Source organism: Mercenaria mercenaria, chromosome 1 (genome assembly GCF_021730395.1).
Source record: "Mercenaria mercenaria strain notata chromosome 1, MADL_Memer_1, whole genome shotgun sequence".
Lineage (NCBI taxonomy): Eukaryota > Metazoa > Mollusca > Bivalvia > Venerida > Veneridae > Mercenaria > Mercenaria mercenaria.
The window spans coordinates 8,583,156-8,596,603 of record NC_069361.1 but is presented as its reverse complement, the minus strand read 5'-3'; the positions used below and the strand labels follow the sequence as shown (position 1 = coordinate 8,596,603).

At 33.1% G+C, this 13,448-nt stretch overlaps 2 protein-coding genes across 3 annotated transcripts in view; both read right to left on the bottom strand.

The window, feature by feature from the left end:
- LOC123545048 (uncharacterized) overlaps window positions 1-13,448 on the bottom strand; it is a 550,315-nt gene that overhangs the window by 206,917 nt on the left and 329,950 nt on the right. The gene's annotated exons all lie outside the window — the stretch shown is intronic.
- The window catches only part of LOC123545040 (uncharacterized), a 32,004-nt gene that overhangs the window by 1,961 nt on the left and 16,595 nt on the right, over window positions 1-13,448 (bottom strand). The window contains exons 2-5 of one of the 2 annotated variants that reach the window (XM_053539242.1): window positions 8,464-8,612; window positions 7,312-7,454; window positions 3,977-4,107; window positions 1,244-1,548 (exon numbers count right to left, since the gene is read on the bottom strand). In XM_053539242.1, the coding sequence (XP_053395217.1) occupies window positions 1,244-1,548; window positions 3,977-4,107; window positions 7,312-7,454; window positions 8,464-8,612 (728 nt within the window). The remainder of the gene's footprint in view (window positions 1-1,243; window positions 1,549-3,976; window positions 4,108-7,311; window positions 7,455-8,463; window positions 8,613-13,448) is intronic. The other variant, XM_053539243.1, reaches the window with a different exon arrangement.

Genomic DNA, 13,448 nt, shown 5'->3' with positions numbered 1-13,448 from the left:
TTAATTTATAAAAGTTATTTCATTTGTGATTGGAACATTCTACATTTATTTGAAGTCAATGAAAAACACGGACTTTTTCCGTACGGAAAAGTACGGAAATACAGTTTTTATCCTAAATTACGTACAGACGGACGAACAGATGTTGTTGGGTTTTTTTTGTCACGTACTTTCAGATTTTGTCATTTACTATCAAAACAAGTTTTTTATTTGCAGTTATTTACCCAAAATGAATATTTTATAAGCACGTTTTCCTTATTTTACGGCTAATATTTTAAGCCCAAATGGCAATGTTCAGCAAATGTTCCCGAAGGCGTGTTCCTCGGAGAAGAAAATTGTTTTTCATCTTCGTTTAGACAATATTTCCAACTACTTATTAAAAGAAATAAGTATCATGAAGTTTCGATGAATTTCGTACAGTGGTTGCTGAGGAATACCCTGGACAAGAAATGGTACTACAATATAATAATGGGCGATACCTCAGTGATAAACCATCCCATCGTAACATGAAGATAATATGTACATCTCTTTTTGGAATAAAGATCCTATGATATTTTGAAGAATTCCAACCAGCGGTTGTTGAGGAATACTCTTGACAAGAAATGGTGCTATAGTGCACCATGTTGAATAATCAAAGGGCAATAATTTGGTGAAAACTCATCCAACTAGAACACGAAGACGACATGCGTATCTCTTTTTGATAGTGAAGCATCAGTGGTTGCTGATGAACTCCAAACAAGAATCGCAGGACGGACATACGGACGGACGAAGCGGCGACGTCGGATAGCATAAGAAGAACTTTCATTGCTCCCCGAATCCTGGAAACAGGAAGTGTGTCAATATTTGCATATAGGGCATGAGTGAATAACAAATATAAAAACCATATAAGATGCTATAATTTGTTGACTTGAATAGGTCGTAGTTTTTTTTGACAGAAGGGGGAGAGGTAAGGACTAAAGTTTAACCGAAAATCTTTGGTCACTTGGCAACTTTTCCAGCTTTTGAGGGTGGAGAAATACCCCAGGTGTCGGTCAGAGAATTGTTTCAGACAAGTGAGTGCACCTGGATAAAACCACCGACCTTCCGTCTAAGGGCTAAGCCAGCAGAACACGTCGTTTGTTCAAAACTTTAGCTGTATCTTACAAGGTTGTTAAGTAATTTGAAGTATTTTGTTCAATACTAAAAGTGCCCAGTATATATTTACTAACAGATAGAGTATAGAATGAATTGATATAAATGAACTAACACTTGTTTCGGCATATACAGCTGTGATATCTTCAATACTGGGACTTGTTACTAAGGTAGTGGGTAGCCGCTCAGTAGAAAGTCTTATTGGTGTAGAGCTAACTGCAAGACTTTCGTCATCGGTTGCGACCTCTTGTTCCATGTTTGAACTAGTTATTCCGTTTTCATTCAAATCAATGCTAGGTTCAGCAGTATTGCCGATGTCTCCCACTGTTGGTACAGGTGTAAAGTCGTCTGTAAAAGCAGAAGTTGCACTTTCAGTTGTAGAATTTGCTCTTTTCAAACACAGTAGGTCAAGAAGATGTTCTGAAGATAAAACCAGGAGGACTGTATTCTTTTTTTTTTTCAAGCTTTCGTAACGTTTGTAACAAGAGCTGTCACAGGAGACAGCGCGCTCGACTATTATGATGCTGGATAGTGAAACTGAGCACATTTGACGAAGCTGGAGCTGTCACTGGAGTGTTTAATGACTCCAACGTGGATGAAATATTGGATAATAGCTTGAGTCTGTGTCAAAGTAATACGTATTTGGAGAGATAAGGATCAACTGTATCAAAACATTAAATATTAAGTATAATTTTTAGCAAAAAGGGGGCATAATTCATTAAATATTGGTGCAACAGATACACCTTGTGTCATGTTGAATCAAATCCATTTTGTAATAACTTGAGATATAGTGAAAATGCATCAAAATTTACCATTAATTCTAAGTAAAAGTGGAATAATTCATGAAAAATTGGTGCCAGAGTTATGGACCTTATGTCATATGATGTGGGTGATAAGCTGGAACAACTATTTTAAGTTTCAATCAAATTCATTCAGTTATAGCTGAGTTACAGTGAAAGTGCATCAAAACTTTAACCTGAATTTATAAGGGGGGATAATTCATGAATTAATAGCGCAAGAGTTATGGCCCTTGTGTCATATGATGTGAGTGATAATGTTGAACAACTAATTTAAGTTTGAATCAAATCCATTCAGAATTAACTGAGATAGAGTGAAAGTGCACCAGAACTTTAACCTGAAATTCTAAGTAAAAGGGGGATAATTCATAAACTACTAGCGCCAGAGTTATGGCCCTTGTGTCGTATGATGTGAGTGATGATGATAAACAACTATTTTAAGTTTGAATCAAATCCACTTAGTAATAATTGAAATAAAGTGAAAGTGCACCAAAACTTTAACCTGAAATTCTAAGTAAAAAGGGGGATAATTCATGAAATATTGGTGCCAGAGTTATGCCCTTGTGCCATATGATGTGGGTGATGATGTTGAACAACTATTATAAGTTTGAATCAAATCCATTCAGTAATAACTGAGATAAAGTGAAAGTGCACCAAAACTTTAACCTGAAATTCTATGTAAAAAGGGGGATAATTCATGAAATATTTGCGCCAGAATTATGACCCTTGTGCCATATGATGTGGGTGATGATGAGGAACAACTATTTTAAGTATGAAGTAAATCCGTCAAGTAATAACAAAGATAAAGAGAAAGTGCATCAAAACTTTAACCAAAGTGCGAACGCGGAAGGACGCCGACGCCGACGCCGACGCCGACGCCAGGTCGAGTAGGATAGCTCTCCATATTTCGTATAGTAGAGCTAAAATGAGCAGTGAACGTTACTGTAAATACTTGCAAGAGCTCTTCTAAGCGGGGCAATACAATATACGCCTGAAGTTCTAGATCAGAGGAGGACGTAAAATTTAAAGATTTTTTCTAGGTTGTGTTACTATTAGGGGGTGTAATGTGGCAGTAGGTGGGGGATTGTGCGGTACCGGGGATTGAACACTAAGACACAAGAAACGGTAAGTGAATAGTTTTACTTTTTCTTTTTTTTTTTGTTTGAAGGGGAGGGAGGGGGGGGGGGGGGGGGGGGGGAAGGGGAAGGGGTTAATATGTGTGTTTGGTGGAGGAGCGGGGGTGAGTAATGTGGATTGTTTCGCTCCTCATAGCACTTCATCATTACCATCTTTATTCCAAGTAAAAAAGAATGCCTTGAATAGTTTTGAAGTTTTGTTCTGGAAACAAAATACAAAGAACTGATTTGAACTGGATTTGTGACTTTGACAGTTGTTCTACCGACCAAATTCATGCACTTTACACATCATCTCATTCCCACCTACCCACATGCCAAATTCAAAGTCAATAATTTGAATGGCTATTATGTTACGCTCCGGACACAAAATATGAGGGTCAAATTTGAACTTTGAGCTCTATTTGCGGCCTTGACCTTTGACCTACCAACCTGCGCTTTGCACATCATACCATCGCCAACTACCTGTATGCCAAGATAAAGTCAATACCTTGAATAGTTATTAAGTTATGCTTCGAACACGAAATATGAGGGTCAAATTTGATATTTGAGTTCAATGTGTGACTTGGACCTCAGACCTACCGATCTAGTTTATGCGCTCTGCACATTGTCTCAATACCATCTACCTATACGCCAAGTTTGAAGTCAATACTAGTACGTTGAATGGTTATTGACACGAAATATGACAAACCGACAGACAGACGGACAACCTCACGCCCATCACATAATACGTCCGTTTTTTCCAAAACTTGCACGTAAAAATGGATTCAAAATACTTCTAAATTTCTTGTTTCGTTTATTGCATGAAGAATTACCAACATGAACGCAGGATAAAACGGAAAGTACTTCGTATGAACAATATATAAAATACGTAAACCTGCAATCGAAGACAGTAATGGATTTATAAAACATGCTTACCTGGGACATCCACAAGCCACTTGAGACCTGCGTCAATCGTTCGGATAGCCAGTTTTCGCACACCTCTCAGTTTGGTTATGATTAGCGACCCGGTAATATTGACCGTTTCCGTTGGTATGGAGGTATTGTCTCTGAAATTAATTACCAGAGTCGTATGCAAACAGGGAAGCTTGCAAAAAATGAAAAGTGTAACAACAGAGCATTCTGAAATGGAATCAATTTTGAGGGTGTAATGAGTGGTGGATAGGATATAGGGGGCGGACATATGTATGAACAGCATTTCTATATTTCTCCTTTGACTTGACAGCAGAGAATAACAAGATATACCCAAGACTTGACGGCAGAGAATAACAAGACATACTCAAGACTTGACGGCAGAGAATAACAAGATACACTCAAGACAGGCGAAAGGAACAGAAGCTTTCAATATTATAAGTGTTCAAATATCCAAACATAAAAGGTAGATATCTTATCAGAAAATGATAGCAAAGATTATGAAACAAAGTCCGTACTATCGGAATGACGATGGGAAAGACAAGTGTACATTACATCTATATCATTGATTTATTATGTGTAATTATTGAGAAACTATCTCGCTGGCAATCGAAAACGAAATTTGTTGAAAAATGGCTAAGTATAACAAGAACCACACATGCAGATGATGATTATAAAGAAATATTTTTACTTTCAAGTCATTATCTTTTGAAGTACCAAAGATATGTCTATAAACGAAGCTTTCGAAAAAAAAAAACATGAACATTATTCCTAAAATAATAACTTCGTGACCTTGACCTCGGGTATAATGGGCCCAGCCCCTGCACATACATTGTTTGTATCCTGGACAATGTTTATGTGAAGTTACAGTAAGATATAAACAATAGTAACAATGATATGACAAAAAACAAAGGTTGCCGAAAAGTTTTAACCTAAAAATAACCTAAGTATAACACTTTGGTGACCTTGACCTTGGGTTAAATGAGCCCAGCCCCTGCACATACTTTGTTTGCATGTTGAACAATGTTAATGTGATCTTACAGTAATATATAGGCAATAGTAACAAAGAAAACAAAGGTTGCCGACAATATTTTAACCAAGAAAGCTCACGCCGACGCCGACGCCGACGCCGGGGCGAGTAGAATAGCACCCCTATTCTCCGAGTAGTGGAGCTAAAAAGGGACATACTTTCCTTAAAATGATAACAAAAGTTATTGAACCTATCCTGTTCATTTGGTTCTACCATGGCGGAAGCATGTGTGAAATTTCATTCAGTTGTGATGTACAGTTGCTGAAATGCTAACTTGCTGACACTCGAGAAAACATATTTTTGAAAGAAGAGGACCATGAACGCTGTGTATGGCACACCTGATCTAGTTCTTAACCCAGATGGTATAGTACTCAATTCAACTCAGTTTCCAATGAATAATTTTATGTAAATCAGGTACAATATGGCCTCTTCAGTGCTAACAAGGTTTTTCTATTATTTGGTTATGTGACCTACTTCTTAAAATAAGATTTTTACCTAGTTTTCAGGAAGACAAATATTATGACAAAGTTTCCTGAAAATCGGATAGAAAGTTTTTGAAATATTGTTAACACTCTGGAGGCCACATCTTCTACCCGATCTTCATGAAAAATGGTCAGATTGTGTGTGTGTATACACGTTATCAATTTGGTCACCTTAGGTCTAAACTAGACCCCTATGTTAAATCTTAGATGAAAATCTTTTCAATACTCAGATGCCACATTTTCTACCTGATCTTCATGGAACCTGATCATAATGTTTCATAAATTAAAGTTAAGTCAAGTTGAAATCTGGACCATGACGAAGTGTTTCATTTAGTTGTGATGTGTAGTTCCTGAAACACTTACTGATAATCTCAGATATAAAAAGGGGGATGATTTCATCACAATGATAGCAAAAGTTATGGAACCTGCCAATCAGTAGATTGTTTATGGGGAAGGCATGTATGAAGTTTTATTAGGAACTTAAATTTTGACAAAGTTAACAAAGTATGGACCATAACTCTGCTGTTACTAGACCACCCTTTCCCTTTCCTTTGTCAAACTTTATTCACGTTCATATACCTTCTTTGTAAAAATAATAATAATAATAATAATAATAATAATAGTAATAATAAAGTTTGACACAGATATAGCTGTTACATATAATGGTTTATGGTCTTAAAATCATTTCAAGTCTCTCGGTTACTAAGGACTTGACCTCTAACCTATACAAAAAAAAGGGGGGGGTGGGGGCGGGCATTCTTCAATTAGCACTGTCATTAAGTAAAGTTTTAATGCTGTATGGAATATAATTTGTGACTCAGAACCCGGAAACAAAAACATTACCAGAATTTTTGTCGGGTCCCTGTGACCTTGACCTTTAAGCCACTGACTCTAAAATATTTTTTTTTTCTTCTTTTTTTTTGTACTTTTAACATTTGATGTATTTATCCTAAAAAGAATGCAAATCATCCGGGCATTCTGTAAAGTTTAAAACCTGTAGCTAATATAGCCTAGAAATGAAAAAAGTGCCAGAAATTAAGTAAACCGTGACCATGACCTGAACCTTTGGCCCACTGATCATAGAATCAAGAAAAATATTTCTTTAGTAGTGTCAATCAGTTTTTGAAGTTTGAAAGCTGCATCTGTTATACTTTAAGAATGAAAGTCCAGAAACCATTTTCAGTCTCCAAGTCACTGTGACCTTGACCTTTAACTTGATTTGAAAAAATAAAAAGAAGCTCCCCAAGTGCACTGGTGCTTAGTAAAGTTTGAAAGCTGTAGCTAATATACTTCGTGACTGATAGTTCGGAAACGAAAATATTAGCAGAAATTATGTTAAGTCCCAGTGACATTGACCTTCAATGCATTGGTATCAAATACAATAGTGATCGTCCTCTAGTGGCACTCAATCATTGTTTAAAATTTGAAAGTCGTTATATTTTGTGACTTAGAGTCCGAAAACCATTTTCAGTCTCAAGATCACTGTAACCTTGATATTTGACCTATTGACCCCAGAAACAATATGCATCCACCTCAAGTGGTTTTTAGTTATCAAGTAACGTTGTACCTATCACACTGTCTGATCGAAGATGTTGACAGATGGACAGACACCGCCATTCCATAATTACAATAATAACAATAATGAATTAATAATTATTTAACGAAAAAGCACATCTAAATACATTTGTACGAGAAAATTTTCAAGGAATCCTTCAGCAATATATGCACTTTCACAATATAGATTGCAAAAAGAATAAGAAAAGAATTGTAGATAAAAGGATATAATAAGCAATACTGCTGTTTAAAGCATGTTTATTCAAATCACATACCTTACAAAGAGTATACTTTTTATCTCAAATTCTATTCCTCCCGGAGGTATCTGCTGGCATATTATATTGTAGGGACCAGCATAGTTCCCCTTCTTTAAGATTCCGGAGTTGTCACCAAGAAACACGATATTGATACGTTCACCCTATAAAATAGTAAGCTGAAAACAATTAGTTAGTAGACTTGCATATCGCACTGACATCGTTATGTACTATGTATATAAATGGACGTGGTGGACATAAATTTTGCGGTCGGGTACGGAACGCCGCAATTGTCTCACGTCGGGACATTTCATTGTGTTGTCCATTATTGCTATTATATTGAAAATATGATATCCTAAATTCATTTATGGATATCACAAAAAGATTCCGTGATGCCAAACATATAATTTTTGTGGTATCATTAATTTATCTATGGATATCACAAAGTCGTTCTGTGGTATCATTAATTCATTCATGGATATCACAAAGCCGTTTTGTGGTATCATTAATTCATCTATGGATATCACAAAGTCGTTCTGTGGTATCATTAATTCATTCATGGATATCACAAAGCCGTTTTGTGGTATCATTAATTCATCTATGGATATCACAAAGTCGTTTTGTGGTATCTTAATTCATTCATGGATTTCACAAAGCCGTTTTGTGGTATCAATTAATTCATCTATGGATATCATCAAAGTCGTTCTGTGGTATTATTAATTCATTCATGGATATCACAATTTCATTTTATACTTTCATTAAACGTATTTTTTTATCATTTATAAATATCTCTGATTTGATTACTGTATATATTAAAATCAGTTTTATTTTATGATATCCTTAATTCGATTTAATATGTTTAATTCTATTTTATGACACCTATAAATAAATATTGTTTTATGATATTTTTATATCACTTTACGATTATCACAAAATACATGTATTGATATCATAAAATAAATTAATGATACAAAAAATAAATAAATGAATTTACTTTAGGAAAACGGCACGCATGATAACGCGTCCTGCAAAGTTAAGTGTTCAACATGCCATGGGTGATCTTTACAAGTTTATATCGTCGGGAAATGAAGTACGGAGAAATATAAAAAATAAAAAAAAATAAAGAAAAATAAAACAAGACAAAGAAGAACAGCATCTAAACAAAGACTTTACCATAGTGCAATCTTTCAGAAGAAGATGTGAATAGTCTTCAGAAAAGTTTCCATGGCAACCATTATTATCCATGCTGACTGTCATGTCAAAAAACTTGAACCTTGTTTCATCCGGATTTGTAATGTTCATCGAACCGTCAGATAAACAGTCTGAACAAAAGAGTTAATTTTTACTTATTTATCAGGCATCAATAAATAAATTTTTATTGTGAATAAAAAGAAAACCCATTATATAATTGACCTTCAAAGTACAATTTTATAGGACATTATTTTTGCTAAAACTCGGGTATTTCTAAAACACTTTTCGCACTTTGTAAACGTAATATCCGTTAGCACACAAGACATGAAGTTCGTCCCTGAAAATGAAGAGTTGAACAACAGCTGGCGCAGAATGTTAGACAAGCCTTTAATTCAATATACCTGAGAAAGCTGCTTATATTATATGTAAGTGAAAAAAGAGGCATACTTTTGCCAAAATGTAAGCCTGAGTAGTAAAATGGGCCATGTGTGGTCATCTCATGATTTTTAAGTTGCATGTAGTTTGAAAACATTTGGGTCAAGTAGTTTTGACAATCAGATTTTACATTTGTATATGCAAAACTTTCATAAAATTTTCTTTATGTGTTTAAGGGACAGTATATTTAAAAATGCCAAACTGGACCCTGGCGGGGATTAACTCATCTATTACCACGGACTTTCAAAGAGTTTTGAAGAATCCAAGTCAAAGAATGATCTCGTAAATTAACCTGCTTACATGGAAATAACTTTTAAAATCAAGAAGCTGTCTGAGGGACAGCAAACGCTCGAACTATTAAACAGCCTGTCCAATTGAATGATTATAAAGTTAAAATAAAATGTCAGTTTTATAATATGCAAAAAACAGAGCTTTGGAACCAGTACAATGCATGTCAGGTCATCACAGTGGATATGTGTGTGAAGTTTCAATCCATTCCCATTAGTTGGTACTGAGCTACCGTTTACCATGCAAAAATAAACACATAGAAGAGCTGTCCATAAGGACATGTTGTCCCGATGCAGGATATAAATGTTAAATTTTTTCAGTGTTTCAATCAGTATCTGTTTATTTTTAGAGTTTTGTCTAAGTCCATTAGGGGGAATTTTTTTGGCCAGAATACAAGTGTAGTATTAGATTTGTTTGTGCGAAGTCAATCTAACCCCATGTGACTTTAACCTTGGGCCGAACCGTCCATGCCGGCAATTTTAAATCCACAGGTTTTTCTTAAACCCAATTAATGTTTTTTAAAGTTAAATTTAATTACATATGATATAGTTGAGTTTAACTGAATAAATATATGTTTGTTACTGATTTAATATAAACCCATTGTTATAACAATAAAATGGTAGGAAAAATGATTAAAATGCTACATGTTCAATCTTGTGGAAAGATGAAATCAAAGTTTGATGTTAAAAGTACAGGGGGTAAATTTAGATATTCACAATGCAATGTTACCTTGATTACCTAAGAATAAGGTTTAACACTTCCAGATATAACACTATTGTGGGCAAGGGAAAATCCCCTAGATTTTGGACCCCCTCGTCATTGAACTGGTTGCTGTATGTATGGACCATGCTTTATGCTATGGACCAGTGATGTAAAAAAGGGTACATGGATAAGCAAATGCTTTCCATTAAATAAAACTAAATCAAAAAACTTTTGGAGAAAAGATTGCAAAACATGTAGTTGTGAACCTATAATTAAAAGAAATCACTCTTGGTCTCGAGACGAAAACAAAAGTCAAAAATCGGGGAAAAGGGGTAGAGTTATTACCCCGGAATCAACATGGAGCGATGAATTTGACAGAAGACTTACACAAACCAATTAAAAGATAAATTTAGGAACGAAGAGTGAAGTTAATGATATTGATGATTTCTTGGTCAGCTGATTAGTCGACATGCAAGCTTTTTCAAAATATAATTAAGGAGTAAAGTACTTGTTAAGCCGTTATTGATATATTTAGTAAATTTGCCTTGGGGTATTCCATTAAAGAATAAAACTGGGAGATTCTGTTACTGAAGCGATTTGTAAAATTAATTTTAGTAAGGACGATTACCAGTAAATTTTATGGTGAATGAAGGAAAAGATTTTTTTAATAAAAGTTTGTATATATTTTTGAATAAAAATAAAATTAATATGTATCATACATTTTATTGTTGGAAAGGGCTGTTGTAATTGAAAAGATTTAATAGATGTTTAAAAAGCATAATGTGGAAATATTTTACAGCAAATATTACTTTATTCTTTATTTAGATAATTTCGCAGGATATGGTCGATAAATATAAAAATACAAAAAACATTCTAGTATAAAATGACACCATCCGAAAAAGCCAGTTAAAAAATTAAATAAAGGTACTTGTTTTTACTGTAATTTATTATGGTGATTTAAAGATTTCAAAAGAGCAAAGCAAAATTTAAATATTGGTGATCGAGTTCGTTAAGCAAACTTAAAAGACATTTTTGATAAATGGATATACACCCAATGTGGACAGAGGAAATATTGATAATTTTTAAAATTTAATAATTCATATCCAGTACATAACACTATTAAAGATTTAATGAGAAATTAATTCAAGGTTCATTTTATGAACAAGAACTTTTAATAATAACAAGAGTTTTTAGATTAGAAAAAAGTTATTAGACGAGACTTTAAGATAAAACAAGCTTTAGTTAAATGGTAATGATGGTTATAGTGATAAAATTAATAGTTGGGTACCATGTAGCGATCTTGAACAAATTTTATTAGACATAAATAGTTTTAATTATATAATTGCGCAATAAAAATCTAATTCTCTAATAATAATGGGAATAGATACATAGATCAATTAATTATTCACTTAACTAAACTAGCTGCTGCTTACAGTAAAAGTTAATAAATTTTGTGGGAGAGTAAGTTTGGGTTATATTGTTCAAGCAGGTTGTCTTTGGTTGCTCAGCCTGCATAGCACTTGTTCCAGCTATTCCTGAGTTTTGTGCAGTTGTGGTGCTGTTCCATCAGTAATTACAATATTTTACTTACAGTCTAAAACGTGACGATAAGAAATGTATTTTATATACACATCATCACATAATAAAACAACTTATAACAAAAAAGCACGGATTGGAATAGTAATTAAAGAATCTGATCCATATTATAGTTTTTTTTCAGGATTTTTTTTTCATTACTTTTTGAATGGCTGAAAGAAAAAAATTATGCAACCCTTTGAAACATGCTCTTGAGGAATTTAAATTAAAGGAGATAAATGTAAAAAAATAAATGAAGAAGTGTTGTATTAACTTTAATTTAAGTTTTTGTCTATAAGTTTTTTAGATAATTGAGATAAATTTTAGCTGTGGTTGGTAATATCTTGATCAGGAAAATGTAAGTTTGGAGATATTGTTAATGTATATATTCCTAAATGTATATTAATTCCTGAGAAACCAATTCACGATTGGCCAAAAATGTCAGGGTTCCACGTGCCACCGAAGGTTCCAGTATTAGCAGCTTTAACGGGGATTGTAGGCTAGCTTCGCCAAGGTAGAATTCGTATAACCTTTTTGGAACTTGCTGCTAAAGAACCTTCCAAATATTTATTTTCTTTGCAGTTTAACAACTTTAAACAGTCATATATAAATGTTTCTTCTGCCTAAACAGTTTGATGGTTGTTCTGGCCTTGAACGTTGATTAATTTAACTAACAGTAACGTTTTTACAAAACAACATCACGACAAACGGTGTTTAAAATGACCGAGTGGGCGTATACAATCTTTTCTTAACTGTTATATTATAATAACCATATGGAAAAAACCAATTGATGGATTTGTTTATGTTAAAACCGACCCAGAAATATGTTTTAAAAGACTTCACAAAAGAATACAGAACGGAAGAAAATCTCATAAAGTTGAGTTTAGATTATTTAGAAAAAAACTACACAAATTACACGAAGAATGGTTAAAACAGAATGTTTCAAGAGGTATTAAAATTTTAACAGTTGATAACAGTTAGGAAAAAATGAACTTTAAAACTTATTCAAAAGATATAGATAATATAAACAAATTTCTCAATCAATATAATTTAATTAGGTGCGTTTTTTAAGATTTTTTTCTTAAAAGTATATTATATATCAGATGGTTAATTGAGGTAGATAGATTTGGATTATGTCAAAATGTATCTAGCACTTTAGGAGAAATAATGAATCCAGACATAAATTCATATAAGGAAAGTTCTTTAAAAAGAAGAATTGTTATTAAATCAAAACGTGACAAATTGTTAGCGATGGAATTAAAATTCATGTTCATTGATATATAAATTACAAATCTGTTATAGATCCTTATATTTTAAAAATTAATTTTATTTGTTTGGGACGGTGGTTGTCTATTAATGAAGAAGAAAATGAAGAAAGATTATGTGATTGTCCCAGACCTAATGATTTATCGAAACATTCCTAAAAAAGTTATTGGATACCCCGACTTGTGATACTAAGAAGAAAAATATATAGAAGCACTTACATAGCATCTTAAAGAATTTGGTATTATTGCGGGGTTAATAAATGTGTTGTGAAGGGACCTAAACCGAAGTAAATGTGGATTATCAAATGTTTATGGAAATAAGACTTTAAATTTAAATATTTTATTTTATTCTTAAAGATTAATTTAAAACTTTATTTATTTTATTATTTTTTTAAATATTTTTTTAATCCTTTTTTGCTTGTAGATTTTTTTTCTAAAAATAATATATAGATGCGAAATCGAAGAGATCGTCAAAACATATTATAAGAAATTGATAATTAAAATATTACATATAGACAAGATCCATAAAATCAATTATATCTTAATCTATAACGACTCTTATAAATACTTAAAATCTGAACTTATAACTTAAAAGGTTATTAAAAATAAATGTTGTTTTAAAAATAACTTTTGCAAAAAAATTGGATTTAAAAAGATACAATATAATAAATTCAGCTTATTTTCAATCATTAAAGGCTTGAA